We start from the raw sequence: 15,973 nt of genomic DNA, 5'->3' as shown, positions 1-15,973 counted from the left end.
ACGATTAAGAGGATGCTTTTTTCTTTTCCCAGAGCATGCGTAACAAAAGGATTGATCTTTTCTCATGGAAATGAGAACTGATACTGTTTTATCTCATTCATTCCCACTGTTAGTTTATTCTCAGCTTCAGGAATGTTTAACCCAAGTGTGAAGGACAGCATGAAAGACATACGGGAGGGGGGGACTATAAAATAAGATAAAGATCTCCTTTTAGCCATAGAGAGAGAGATTACAGTTGCATAAGATCTTTCAGATAGACTTCACAGAAAACAAGTCAAGCAAAGTATTTCGTGACCTTGTCCACGCTTTTGCTTCAAAATGCAGCCATTCATTGAAGGATTTTTAAAAATCTCACTTTGCTCGGCCACTTTTCTGACTCAGAGTTGCCCGTGGTCGTAACGGAACGACTTCAATTCCGGGCATTTCACTTGTATTTGAGAGCGTTGGTACTTTGTGAAGCGGTTGCAGGCTGGAGTGTGGGACCCCTAAAAAATATTTCCCATCATTGCTTTCTCCTGAATGTCATATCAGGGGATCCCACACAGGGCCTCCTGTCACTGCCCGGCCGGAGGCTCGGGGCAGTTGCACAGTGTCTGGTTTTCCTTTCTTTGGAGTAGACTCTGAAGCTCAGATTGCTCACCCCCCTCCAGCAGCTGCAACCTCATGTAGGGGTCCCCCTGCCAGCCTGGCCTCAGAACTGCATGAGGTTCTCCCCTCCTTGATGCCCAAAGGCCAGCACTCAAGCCCTTTAACTGTCAGGAATTCTGCTACTAGTCTCCAAAGACAAATAGAAGAAAAAACGAGCAGAACAAGCTTAGCAAGACGCGAGACCTCTGGTTTTCCATCCTCGCTTTTCCAGATGATAGCAGGAGGCCCGCTAAGATGTTTCCCTCAACTTTTACCTGGACACAGGTAATCCAAACTCACCTCCTGTGTTTAGCCTTGTTAAAAAACAAAAGTCAACTGTGTAAATTTTAAAGATCTTATTGGCTTTATCCAGTGATTCATGAATCGAGCAGCATCCTATCTAGCAGATAGAAAGGAGCTCCAAGGAGCTGTACAAAATGAAAGACTTTCATAAGCAGAAAGAAACAGGAACAAGGAAGTTATACTAGGCAAAAAAGCAGGTAGGTTATTGCAAGATTACTTTCCTTAGGGGGTGGCAGGATCTATCAGGCAGATGACCTAACCAGTGCTGATCACGTGACTCCTGATTGACTGGTTTAAGATTCCATTTCTGGGAGAGCCGAAACTGTCATTAAGTTAAGTCTCAGTTTGGAAATGTGGGGCTTGTTTTTAAAAAGCTCTGAAGTTGGAGTCTGACTGTAGAATTGAGACAAAGCAATAAGTGCAGACGTTGGCTCTTTATTTGTCATGGCAATTTGCATGGACCTTCAGGAGAAGCAGATGAGTGAAAATAGCCCTAGCTCAAAAGATTGAGGATGCGAGAAATTCAGAATTTTTATTATTTTTAAGATTGAAGTTTTGTATTCATTAGTAATTAGTAAATTGAACAGTAGTTACATATAACCTTGCAGAGCCCTCTAGAAGTTTTACCATTTAATCAGTAGACAAGGTGAATGCAACTAGTCTTCTCTTTCTACTAACCCTACATCCCGCTCTTCTATGTCTTGCACTTTCTGCCTCTTTTTTTTTTTTCTATGGCATCTTTGCTGCCCTCTTCCCTCTACTCACCCAAACTAATCCTTCAGGGCTAACTAGTGCTATCAGTTCCATATCTTCTCTAACCAATCCACCATCTTCTAAAATCCTTTAATTCCTAATATACATTTTCTTCACTTGGACTTTATCATATGTTACCAGTTATTTTCAATCATAATTCTATTTGTGTCTCATTTCCCCAGATGCGCTATAAGCTTATTGCACAGCACATATATAACTTGCTCAACATTTTGTTTGCTTGCAATTAACATGTCAATTATCACATGTAAATCAGAGCTTTTAAAGTAATAAAAGATAATTGGAAATAGTTCTGTTAAATATTTTTAATCTTCCTCTGAAACCTTAACTATCTTATTAGTTTATATTATCCAGGAGAAAATTTACTAGTACTAGTAATTCTTCCTAGTACCAGTCTGAATTATTACTGATTCCAAAATAATTAACAAAGATTTACTTTAATCAGTGCTTGCATATAGAATACATTAATAATGAATTAATATATTAAAAATAATAAATTCATAATATTAGTAAACCAATAAGGAACATACCCTCCAGTGCATGCATTGTGAATATGCTTATTGATAATAATTTTGGTAAAACCATTGAATATTTTGTGGGGTACAAATAATTCAATGCACTTTTAAAATGCTATTTGCTTCTGTTTTGTTTCGTTGTGTTGTGTTTCATGACAGGCCTGTACAACTCACCCTACAGCGCTCAGTCACATCCTGCTGCAAAGACCCAGACCTACAGACCCCTCTCCAAAAGCCACTCTGACAATGGCACCGATGTCTTCAAGGATGCTCCCCCCCCCCATCCCTCCCCCACATGTTCCTCCTCCAGTCCCACCATTTCGATCAAGAGATCGGTCTTCAACAGAAAAGTAAGGCATTTTCCCCCAAAGTGGCCTAAATTTAGCTTAGGATAAAAATAAGACTGCATGACATTCAGTAGAAGAATCTGTGCTTACCTTACCGAGATAGAATAGCTTACTATTCTTACACGTGTCATCTTATTAGTCAATATATGTACCATGTTGACCTCCTCTATTGAGATTGTAGCAAATGCTTTCACAATCCTAGTTCATCATATCATAGTGACCCAAGTTAGACCTGAAGTAATATGGGCACAATCTCTACTTTTTGATCAATAGATGCATATAAGAAGACAAATATGTAGAAATAATTGACATGTACTCCCTTTGGCATAGCAAGGTCAGAGACTATGCAGTTGATTTTCAGTTTCCTCAGATTTGAAGTGTTAGGTCTATAAATAATTTAAAATTTCCCCTCTGATCCACAAAAATATCTCTTTGAGAGCAGGGAAGGTTATTCATAAATCATAAATAAGGCATTAGTTAATGTGTCTGTCTGTGACTCATTTCCACCAGCTTTTCGAGATGATAGTAATTTTCATTTCCCCACTGAAATATTTTTATAGAGACTGTGCACACAAAAATAAAAATTTGTAACACGCTTTTATTGTGTCATTTTTATTAGGATTATGACTAATAATCCTACTTATAGGTAACCTCTATTGAGAGCTCACTGTGAGCTGAGCAAGAGGCTAAGCATGTTTCTTGTATTATATCATTTAATTCTGAGAACAACCCAATGAGATATGTTCTATTTTAAACCCATTTTAGAGAGAAAGAAACTGTGGTTTAGAGAATTAAAGTAGGTTGCTTGGCTCATCCAGCTAGTATGTCCAAACCAGGATTCAAACACAGCTCTGACTAAAGCTATAGCTCATGCTATACTGGCAATTAACAAATAAGGATATAAGAATTATTCAATATTAATACTTGTTACGAAGCATCCATCTATCATATTCATCCCAGAAATATTATATTCAACACCCTATTGTACCTTTAAGGGTAATTGATGATCTTATAGGGTGTAAGATACCACAAAAATAGGCACATGTCATGTGTGAAGAGATTCTCATTTTAACACCAATCTCCTCAGGATGAATTATATGTTTATAAGTGTGATGTCTTAAATTTGAGAAATAATTGTCTAGACACAAAATAGTATCTCTGCTATTTAAAAAAGACCCAAAATTAACTCAGATTTAAATGTATTATTTGTCCTATGTGTTTAGCGAAAATAAATCTCTCACTAAGAAATATGATAATCCCTTAAAAATTTCTAGATGGCTTTCATATACATTGTCTCATGTGGTGTTCAAAATACCTCTGCTGAATATTGCTCATCAATTTACTAGAAAGCCAAGACTTACCCCTAATTCTCCTGTCTCTTAGAGCACTTCTATTTCCAATATGCCATGGAGTCAGAATTTCATTCCATTCCACGAAGTCAGAATTGCTCTCATCCATAGTCAGAAAATCCTTCTTCCTCAAAAATGGTCCACCCAAAGGAAGCCTTCTTCTTCAGCCCCAGCCATGTAGAAAAGCTTTATTTTCTGAGTCCCTCCTTGACTGTCTCTTGAAGGATATTAGCTCAGGAGAAAGAGCTGATTCCAAGGTCTCCTATGCAATGGGACAGATGCCTGGCTCTGGTTTTTCAAGGGTAACACCAGAGGTGGATCTCCCATCCACATGACTTGGTCCTATGGATGGTACCCGCTGTGGTGCTTTTGTACTTTTCACAGACAAGCTATGTTGCCGCTTGTGAGATAAACAAGATCAAACATGGCGTGTGCATTACTCCTTGTCACTTTCGATCAAGGATGCCAGGTCACAGAGTGGTGGGATAAATTCACATAGCTTAATGGAGCATAACCGCCACTTATTCTAAACACAAACATACACAGCTGCCATTTGTGACCCAAGGGTTTACTAGCAGATCAGTGGCTGCACATCTAGAAACCCCTTATGTGACTTTTTGAGCCAGCAGGAGTATAGTCATTGTGAGGAAAAAAATAGAGGAAAATATAGTATGAAATCAAAGAAATGGCTTTCTTTAAATCATTTATGCAAAACAAAACATAAATGTGCTATTGGCTGCAGATTAACTTTTTATCCTCAGAGACCTTTTAAAAAATCTATACTGAAATTAACTTTGAAAACAGATAGTGAGTGGTTTTATATAACTGCTTTAAGCATAGAGGATTATTTTAATATGTAATCTGTTGTTTATTTCTAGGCATGACTGGGATCCTCCAGACAGAAAAGTGGACACGAGAAAATTCCGTTCTGAGCCAAGGAGTATTTTTGAATATGAACCCGGGAAGTCATCAATTCTGCAGCATGAAAGACCTGTAAGCACTTGTCATTAAGCAGAACGCCCATCCTCTAGGCTTCCTGGGTTCCCAAATAAACCTGAATTTCATATCCTTTAGAATTTTTTATCCCAAAGGTAATTTATTTATTTGGCATTACTTAGAAATCATGTTTATTTTGTATCATGATCTGTGCATCTTGTCTCAGAATTGAAGATGCACTCTTTACTATATTGTCCCTACCGACCAAATATAGGACTCATTTGCATGTAACTATGGCTGTGCCTAATTATGGCCCTGAGTCTCATTAAAAAGAGCAAAAAAGAACAACACTCATAAATGCAACATTTAATTGCTAGTCTGCATTGCTAGTGAGAAAAGTCATTCATTAATCTCTCTGATACAAATGGACCCAGGCAGTTCTATCCTTTGGTTTCCATATTGGTTGCTTAATATTTCTTTTGGGGAAATTTTCCAAATGCCTTTTTTATAACAAGTTGTTTTAATGGATTCTTATTAAATCCCCCTCAGGTTACCAAGCCTCAAGCTTCCTGATTGATTGTCAATCTAATGGATCAAGATTATATTTAATTTTGCAGTATTTTTTACAATTATTTAATTATATGCAAACGAAAAGATATATAAACTTGAAAGTAACCACTTGCCTCCTCAAAGTGCAATTGAACACATAGGTTCTTCCTTGGCCCTCTGTTTTTAGTCCCCAGTCCCTTCTGAATCCTTTGCTTTCCCTCCTAAATCAGTACCCCCAGGATCTCTTTGAAATGCTATAATTTCTCTGTATCACTAGCAAAACCTGCTTCTAGAGAAACAATTGATGTTATTTGCAATTTCCTCTCATCCTTATCTTTAAAGGATTTTAGGTGTCAGTGAACAGGAAAAAGAATTTTCTTTATTAGCTCCCTTAAGAGTATCCAAGAAACCACATTATTACATATAATGCAAGGCCAGCCCTGAAATCTGATCAGAAACCCTGGCCTCACCACGCCCAACATGAGTGTCCTTGATTTAGTTTTTGAAACCCTGTATTTATGGTTATGTTCTTGAGAAACATGTTCAAAAACTTTATAATCACATAATTCATACATGATATTTATCTAAGCCTTCTTTGCCTTTCTTCAAAAAACTCAGATCTTTTAGAGTAACAAGACTTCACCAGAAAAAATGAAAGAAAAAAGGAAGAAACACCACTGATTTGCAGGCTCCAATGCAAACTTATAACTCATTTACTAGGTTATTTGATTGAATATCATGATACCTTGAAATTTGTAGGATGAGAATTGAGTGAAACATGATGTCACTATTGCATACATTCAAAAATAGCAAAATAATTTTGCAAAATAGTAAGTCTCAGATTTAAGTGTAAATAACAAAACTTTAATGATCATCTTACCAATTTATGAGGCTCTTAGGATGACAAACCTTGTAATTATCTTGGAACGCTTTTAGCTGTGGTGTCAGGAAACAGCATTGATTTTAGAAACTTTCCCATCAGGATGTTTTTATTATTTACTCATTCAACAAAATTAATTGAGCACCAACTATATGCCAGCCATTGTGTTAGGTGCTAGGGGCACAGTAGTGAACCAGACACAGACTCTACCTTGAGGAACTTCGAGTCTATCCTTTAATGGATACGCAGAGCTAGATCTGCATTTGTGTGAAGAGACAACCTCCTTGTGGTTAAGATGGAGGCACATCTAAGGAATCCTTCCTTTGCCCCCTCAGGAGCTCATTCCTGGGCCCTGTCATTATGACTGAAATTCCCACATTACTCATGTCTTTGCGTTAAAGTTTTGAAGGCTCCTAGTTTAAAAACAGCAATAATAACAATAACCATAGTTGTAGATCTTTATCAAGCACTGACTATGTGCCAGGCCCTGTAATTAGTAATTTATGCCGTATCTCACGTGATGATCCCAACAAGCGTATGAAGTAGAAAATGGCGTTCCCATTTTACAGCTGGAGAACCTAAGCACAGATTAGGAAACCTTGCCCAGGTTCACATAGCTGGTGGTGGGTGCTGGACTTAGGAGCTGAGCCCAGGCCAACTCAAGCCTGGTGCACTTAATGACAACTATACTGCCACACCACCAGGATTAGCTGAGTAGGAAACACATTTAGCTAGTAGTCATTATCACCTTAATTAGTTTATTTGATTTTTTTATTATTTTGCAATGTAAATTAGTTTATTTGCTACGTTATAATAAATTACTGTACTTGATTTACTTTACCAGAAGCCTGTGCCCTAAGTAGTTAAGACATAAGAACAGTATACTTAACTAATTCTAAGAATATGAAGATCTGGAACACCGGTACTGCTGGAGATTTGGGTCTGGATGGGCCTCTGTAGCCACAGGAAAAGAGAAATGGAGGGAACTTAGAAACTTGGAAGGAAATAAGAATGCATATCTTATGGACAAATAGAAAGAACCAAAACTTTTATCCCTCCTAAACAGTTTTGCTGACGGCCAGCCTTATGCAAAAGGATTTGAGCTAGTCATCTGTATCATTTTGGCCAGGCTTTTTATTTTAGGACTAGGCTATTATTTTTTTATTTATTTTCATCAACCCTGAATTCATTCTGATTGCCTCTGTAAATCAGGAAAAAACAAAGGGCTAAGTGTATGGTGGTGTTGCAGAGACTGGCTTTATGTTGATATAGTTTAAATAAGATTCTGGAGTGTGTTGAACACACAAGGTGTAGAGGATGAAGAGCAGGTTTGCTAAATAAGAGTGATGTAACAGCAAATGGACAACACTTAACAATTTCAAGGTTTTATGAACGTGCTCTCCTGTCTTACTCCAAGATCGTTTGTGAGCATTCCCTTGCTCTTTTCAATTTAGTTTTTGTGAATTATACACAACAGTTAGGTAATTCTCTGTTGCTCTTTTGAATTCTTAGATGACTGTGTCATCTGCCTGGTTTTCCCAAATGTCATTTTGGATTCCTCTCTCCCAGTGATCTCAAAGTCCTGTCCCCTAGGAGATCCCCTGCCACTCCTCTCTTCTGGTCCACAATCATCCATTGTCTGGATTACGACAGCCACCTTATTATTTTCCCTAATTCTCCAATCTGGTCTCCACACCACAGCTAAGGCAATCTTTATAAAATCTTTATAAAACCTCCTGCTCAAAACTTTCTCCTGGCTCTCAAGTATTCTTAGAGCAAAATCCAAATTCCTTAATTTACAAAAAACCTAGTGTTTTAGCCCCCACTGACCTCTCCAGCCTCATGTCTGTTCCCATCCTTCCTGCCTCACTCACTGTGCTCCAGCTATGCTGAGAGCTTTCAATTCCTTCCTTCCTGGACCTTTGCGCAGCTTGTTCCCTCTGCCAGGAAAGCTCTCTCCACCACCTCCCTCTTCACATGGAAAATCCCATCTCATCCTCAGCCTCGTCTCACTTCCCCCGGGCAGCATCCCTGACTCCTGGACAAGAAGTGTGAAGCTCCCCCTACTGTGAGCGCGTAGCACCCTGCATTCCCCCCTCACCACACTGAATTGTAATGGCCTGTTTACTTGTCTGTGTCCCTCACTAGACTTTAGGCTCCTTGAAGGCAGGGACCATGTCTGGTGCACCAGTTGTATCCACAGCACCTAGCACAATGCCTGGCACATGGTAGGTGTTAAGTGAATACTCACTCAATTCATAAGCGCATGAATGAATATAGGTTTTACCCTTGCAGGTAGTAGGTAAAGTTGGTGAGACTGAATCCCTGTTCTGTTGCTTATCCATGAAGTCTATACATTTCTAGTGACAAAAGTCACAGTGGATACCCCACACGAGGGATCTGACACACTGCTATTAGTAACTGTGGTTCACTAATTCTGTGGTTCCCTGGGGTACAAGGAGGGTAGAGAAGGCAATACTATTTGAATAAAAGTCCTCCCCCAGACTCTGCCCAAAAGGATCTCCTTCGTCCTTAGGAATCAATGGAATACGCATTTACATTCTTTAACAGGAACTGCAAAAAAATGAATGCAGTTTTTTGAAGTACATAGATATTTGTTTGACTATAAATTTAGAAATGTTGATCAAATGGGCCTAATGTTTGATCTACAAAGTACTTTGCAATCACCAGGAATTTATCTTTAACTGACTTGAACCACAATTTATTCCATGAGACAATCATACAAACTCTCTGCTGGGATTATGTTAATAAAAACTTTACATCCCATCTGGATTGGATGTGATTATAGGTGAGCCAAATTAAAATAAAATAAAAATAAATTTAAATACAGCACTTATTTAAGATCTCTATGCTTCAGAAAATAGAAGATAGTATGAAGAGGTCACCTTTCTCTACATTAACTAAACCAGCACATAATGGTACAAACAGAAAAAAATAATCATTGAAAACACTGTGCAGAGTTGAAATGCAATTTAAATCCTCAGTGAACTTAAGCTTCGTTAACAGTGAAGATTGTCACTCAAAGCTTAAACTATAACAGTTTTGGGAGTTTCATCTGATGGTTTAGATGGTTGGACCATAAAGAATTACTCCAACTGACAATGTGTATAGCATTTATTGTGGAACCACAATAAATATAAAACATAGTAGCCAATGCCATTCAAGCTTAAAAATCTAATGGGCGTAAATTTTAAAGAACCAAATGAGGTTGACACTTCTTTTTGTTTGGAACAACATATAGAAATTGCATGCCTGCAATGAGTATACTGAGAACAGTAGCATTTTTATAACCTGAAAAGCAACTAAATGCTTTTAAACTGTAGAAAACAAGAACTTTAAAAATTGTTCACCCCAGGCTGCCTTTAAATAAAAATCGTGTGTGATTTATAGTTTTAGATTTTCTTAAGCACCTCTTCTTGCACTGATGACACGTTAGTTTTAAGCACAGGTTTGCTGGGTTTTTCAAAATGAGAAGAGACCAAAAGAGGTGAGAAAAATGCACAGCAGACTCTCTGCTCTTTTATTGTCTTTTATAAGCAAGTAGAGCAAAGCGTGATCGTGCTTCCTAAGTGAGTTTCTGAGTGTCAATATTCGTGTCGAACTTCAGTTGAACTTTCAAGTTACGCCTGGATAGTGTGGATTTAGTGAGATTATGAATGTGTACATATATGTCTGTGTCTGACTATCTGTGTGTGTATCACTGACTGTTGTGAGGCCCCTGTGTATCTTAGCAGAAGATCCCAATTGCTACATCAGACATTTCATTGTTGCATGACTAAAGGGACTCAATAGGTCAACCCCAGCAAAGGGAAAATTCTGGTTCTGCTGCTTACCATTTCTTTACCATAAAGGGTCTGCTGAAGCCTGTGCCTTTCATTAAGTTCCAAAGTTATAGCTAATTACCAAAGATTGTTTGGGGCCTTTTCTCTGCTAATTTCTATTGGCATGGATTCTAGAGAGTTGCCCATTGAGACTATAAATTGAATTTTTCCTTCTTCTTTTTTTTTTTTTTTTGCTGAGGAAGATTCACCCTGAACTAACATCTGTTGCCAGTCTTCCTCTTTTTGTTTGAGGAAGATTGGCCCTGAGCTAACCCCTGTGCCAGTCTTCCTCTATTTTGTATGTGGGTCACCGCCACAGCATGGCTGACGAGTGGCGTAGGTCCACGCCTGGGATCTGAACCCACAAACCCAGACCGCTGAAGCTAAGCACACAGAATTTTAACCACTTGGCCATGGGGCCGGCCCCTATAAACTGAATTTTTAATCTGCAAAATCATAATTCGTGGAAAATTGGCATGCTCAGGATGGTGCAGGATGATAGACATTCTGCTCCCTTAGTCATATTCTTTCACAGAAATATATCTCTATAAATCAGAATTACATATTTATAAATATATATATTTACTTATATACTTTCTGAAGGTGGAAGTCAAAGTGAAGTTGCAACCACTGGCAAATATAATTATTTGCTTAGTAAATTTGCTGCCCTCTACTGTTCAAATGTTTTTTAAACAAATTAGTTTCCTCTAAGAGAAGTTTCTCTCTCCTTTTAGCAAAACAAAGTGCAGCACTTGAAAGCAGAGATTATAAAATCAAGAATTAATAATATTATTAAGTAAGTAACACTAGAAACAACAAAATTTGAAAGAGCCAAATGTTAGTTTTCCTGTGGAAGAAGTATAGGCCTCTATAGATAGAATGAAACTTACTGGAAAATTCTCTCTAGTGTCAATTACCCTAAAAATCAGCTCCAGTTGAACTATTCCATGAAATAGTTATATGCTACAGCTATTATCGACATGATAATTGGATAAAAACAATATTTTACTAATATCAAAGTCTCAATGAGTACTTTTGCATTACTGGATCAAATATAAATTGAATCGAGTTTTTATTAAACAGAAAATGGTAAATTAGTTACCAGAATATTTTCTTTCTATCAATTTCACTGTTACTTCTGAAATTTAAACCAAATATGATAGTGGCATAAATAAGAGGAAATATCTACAGATTCCTGCAACATTTCCCATAGTAATTACAGGATGTCCTCCATAATATTATAATAGTAAAGCAAAATAATATTTTCAAAGAAAGAAAAGAACAGACAACCTCAATACCAGGACACCATCGTGGTCTTTTGTGTATGTGTGTGTTTTCTTCCTGTGCTTGTCCAGACACAGGCTTTGTGATACCATTGTAACTACTGTGCAAGCACATGGTCATATTCTGCTTTTATTGTGCAGCATCTCATCATATACATTGCCCAGGGTTACTACACGATCTTTATCATTAGGATCACCACATATTTTGGATAACTTGGGCCCTTTTACTATGTTGTTATGATGTCTCAAATATTTCTATCACTGTCTGCAGCTACCATTATAATCTCATATTATAAAATATTGAAATAAAAAGCACATCTCTAAAAATACTTTGGATATAACTGATTATTAAATACAGACTGTGTATTATTAACAGAACTATTGAGAATGCAAAAAGTCAATAAAACGCTTGGACAAGCTAATGTCAAATAATGGCTTTTGTGTGCATATAGAATATCTCAAAGCACCCAGTATTGCAAAGAATATATCCTGTCATGGCCAGGGTGAATGGCTTCTGGGAACTAGAAGGCTTCTTTTTTTTCCTAACTTAAATTCTACTGTTCAATTGCACCATGTTTAATTAGTGTCATGTAACAAATTATCAAAGAAGTAATAACCCATATGGAGTAGTTTAAGCATCCGTTTTTAATACAAAACCAACAGCCTGAATCAATCTGGTCAGGCCCGTATTATTTGAAAGTGTTAAGGGTATCGCTGGGTAAAGTGAATGCTCCATATCTGTTTTTTCTGTTACTAAAGCAATTGTATGTATTTTCTCAAACCATTTATATTAACACTCTTAGTTTGTCTATCTTAAATACAATATTCAGAAGCCACCGGAGGGGAGCTTGTCAATTATAAAAGTGGGCTTTTTCTCTAAATTACAGTGTCAACCAAACCAGGGTGGGATTTTTCTCCCTCATCCTCTCCCCAACCCTTAGCCAACCTCAGTATGCAAAAAACCCTACCCAAATCCACCTCTCTAGCTCAAGGTAAACAGGTAGGAGATGATATTTGGGGTATCTCATAAAATATGATCTTTCTTCACTTTCCGAGAGGCTTCTTGTCTTCACATCTTTTCGGTGGTCCAGACCATTCCTAAGCTATCTGCCCCCGCCCCGGGGATATTTTACTTTTCCAGAACGTTTCCTCCTGCCTTGCCTGAGGCAGAGCACAAAGCACTGCCAGCTGGTGCCCTGTCGATTCCATTAAGAACCTCTATCTAATGAATCAGTTTTTCCTTCACCCCTCTTTCTTACAGCCCCCTCTCCCAACAACTCTGACACCTGTTCCAAGGGAAGCTGGCCGGAAGCCTATTTCTATCCCACCACATGGAGAAGTAACTGGTAGCCCCTCCCCTCCGCCCAGGACTGGCTTCCCCACACCAAGCCTGAGCACCCCGGCTCTCTCTCCCATCTGGGTGAGCTCCTTCCTTCTTTAACTTACTGAATGCCTGTTGGGACGTTGAGGTATAGCCCTTGTTCTCCAGAGGCTAAGAAAACAATCAGAAGCTGGCTACTCACCCCCACCCCCACCTTGCTGCCCCTTTCTTTCTCACCAAGACCCCAGGTTCTTCATGCCAATCAACCCCTAACAGCCTCCCAGCACCTCTCACTCCTCCGCCCACTTTGTATCTCTTCCCACCTTACCCTCCCCTGGCTCTCCATATGCCTGCACCTGAGCAAACTGTCTGCAGACTGCAGACAGCAGACTTATGTGCTGGGACCCATGAGGGCAGGGGCGATGGAGCGACTCACCCAGGAGAGCCACTTGGTGACTGAATTGAGCCTATTTTAATACGCTGGTGTGCCATCAATGCTCATTCTTGCTGCCACAGAGAGTTTCTCATAGTTTATGCATCAAGCCAAGGAGAAAACTAGAAATGGCGGACAGAGGAAATAACTAGAGATCTAAGTGATGTCATCGAAGCTCATCTTCATATCCTAATTTAACTCATTTTACTTTACTCCCTCTGTTCTCTCCGGCTGAGATTTGTTGGATGAGAGTCGATGCATGTCTGCGTGTGAATGTGTGTGCGTGTTTTTCATGCCACACAGCATCTCCCTCACTTAGCTCAGTATGCCTTTTCCTTCCCTTTTCCTTCACATCTGCTCCAGACTGATCGCATAAATCCAGATGACATAGATTTAGAAAATGAGCCCTGGTATAAATTCTTTTCAGAACTGGAGTTTGGACGCCCGGTAAGTGAGGTTAGACTATTAATGTAAGAAAATTAGGAGAATGTTGTTTGACTTATAAAACGTATTATCAGAAGAGATAGGTGTCATTTAGAGAATAAAAGTTGAGTGTGTACTAGATACACAAATTTGGTACACCTTGGCCCACATTCACGTCTGTACCAAATGCTCAGACACCTCCCATATAGTTTTTCTTTACCACCAAATCATGCATTAGGATTACTTTGTATCTAAGCAAATTCAAAATGTCGAGATAGTTTTTGTCTTAGAATATTCAGACCATTATTACAGATTTATAGAAGATTTGTATTTGTTGACAGTCCGTTTTGGTCTAGTTCAATCAGAAGAGCACCATCATGTTTATAATGATCATCATTACAATTATCATAACTCCCATTTGCTGAGGAATCACCAAGCACCTGGGCAGTGCTGGGTTCTGTGTTCGTTGTCTCAGTGAGTCCTCACGATGCCCCTCCAATAAGAAGAAGCCGGAGACCAGAGGCGTTAAGTAATTTGCCCAAGATAGCAGGTGGCAGAGTCAGAAGTTAAACCCAGTTAAATAAAGAAAAAATTCTGAGCAATTCCCACTATAATATACTGCCAGAATGTTCCCACTATACAATATCTCATTTACTCTTAAGGATATAAGGAAAGGGAAAAATAAGGACACCCTGTAGACCTTGATTTCTAGTCTTACTAGTGAAAGCTACCACATCTAGTCCCCAGACCCCTACCAAAGGTGGACCTCACAAGAATTGCTTAGTCCATTTGGGATAAAGAGTTAACCCAAGCCTCAAATAACAATTTCCTTTATTAACTCAAGTTTTTGTTTGTTTGTTTGTTTGTGAGGAAGATTAGCCCTGAGCTAATGCCTGTTGCCAATCCTCCTTTTTTTTTGCTGAGGAAGACTGGCCCTGGGCTAACATCCGTGCCCATCTTCCTCTGCTTTACATGGGACGCAGCCACAGCGTGGCTAGATAAGCGGTGTGTAGGTCCATGCCTGGGATCCGAACCTGCAAACCCCAGGCCACCAGAAGCAGGGCGCACGAACTTAACCAGTATGCCACTGGGCCAGCCCCTTAACTCAGGTTTTATTGGGGAACTCTATCTACCAACAGCAGTGCATTTGATGTGTGTCAGTCAACTTTTTTTTTTTTTTTTGCTGAGGAAGATTAGCCTTGAGCTAACATCTGTGCCAATCCTCCTCTATTTTGTGTGTGGGTCACTGCCACAGCATGGCTGATGAATGGTGTAGGTCCACGCCCAGGATCTGAACCCATGACCGTGGGCTGCCAAAGCAGAACGTGCCAAACTTAACCACTATGCCACAGGGCTGGCCCCTCAACATACTTTTTATACTTTCACTGGTTCTTCTGAATTTTAAACTCTTAAAGAACATACCGATTACACTGCACAGAATTTATTAAAAATCAGAGAGTACAGTCTTTTTTTTACCACATCATATACTGATCATATATTGTGTACTGGGTGGTTATGGTAGTCCCTTTCATCCATTAAAATGCAAAGGAGACTTGGTTAGATTCATTATATCATATTGAACTGGATCAAAGCGACTGTAAATGAATATAAATCAAAGAATTTTTCCTAGAATTTCCATACCTAATAGGAAGAATGTTTTCTCTCATTTTTCCCCTAATTTGTATCCAAGTATTCATATAAACGCATTTTTTGTTTTAGAGGAAAAAAATTCTCTAGCTTTATTTTGTATGTATTGTTATTGTTGATTAGACAGTTCATAGGGACTATACCAATTTCTGTTCTGAGCCTAAATTATCAGCATTTTCTATAATCATTTTCAGCCACACATGGAAACTCACCAGCATGCTATCCACTTGCTCTTTAATGTTTCTTTAATATACCTTGCATTCCTCTGTGGCTAGAGACTAGGAGTGCTGATTTTGATTTGATAAAATGAGTATATAAATATACTAATCAGATCACTAGTAATTTTGCCCAGTGCTTGAGAATATTTACGAACGTTGCACTCTTCCTCCCAGGCTACCCCCATGTTGCTCCATTCATGTCACTCTTTATGTGTATCTGATGCTATCAGCACTCAATTTCTAACTGTTGTCACCTTTTCCACATGTTCATTCCTTGCTGCATTGATTCTCCTCATTCCATCTCTACACTTCTGCTTATGTGGTGCGTCTACACCCAGCCTCCTAAAAAGGCTCTGGACTATGTTCAAGATCATTCTTCTGGTGTTTCCAATGAGGTAAAAACAAATTACTCTCTCTTTCAGATTTTTCTCTTAGGAGCCGTTACTGTGATTCTGAACATCCGTGTTTTAGAATTCACTAGAGTGTCTAAGCTGTTTTTGAAAATCTGTCTTTGCGTCATTGTGTTGTA

General features: G+C 38.7%; 1 protein-coding gene across 1 annotated transcript in view; it reads left to right on the top strand.

Moving 5' to 3' along the window:
- The window catches only part of SORBS2 (sorbin and SH3 domain containing 2), a 177,031-nt gene that overhangs the window by 112,695 nt on the left and 48,363 nt on the right, over positions 1–15,973 (top strand). The window contains 6 exon segments of the mRNA XM_058525010.1: positions 2,376–2,488; positions 2,490–2,566; positions 4,791–4,905; positions 12,664–12,822; positions 13,520–13,603; positions 15,783–15,839. Of these exon segments, the coding sequence (XP_058380993.1) occupies positions 2,376–2,488; positions 2,490–2,566; positions 4,791–4,905; positions 12,664–12,822; positions 13,520–13,603; positions 15,783–15,839 (605 nt within the window).

This window comes from Diceros bicornis, chromosome 29 (genome assembly GCF_020826845.1).
Source record: "Diceros bicornis minor isolate mBicDic1 chromosome 29, mDicBic1.mat.cur, whole genome shotgun sequence".
Lineage (NCBI taxonomy): Eukaryota > Metazoa > Chordata > Mammalia > Perissodactyla > Rhinocerotidae > Diceros > Diceros bicornis.
This window is presented reverse-complemented; position numbering and strand designations above follow the sequence as displayed.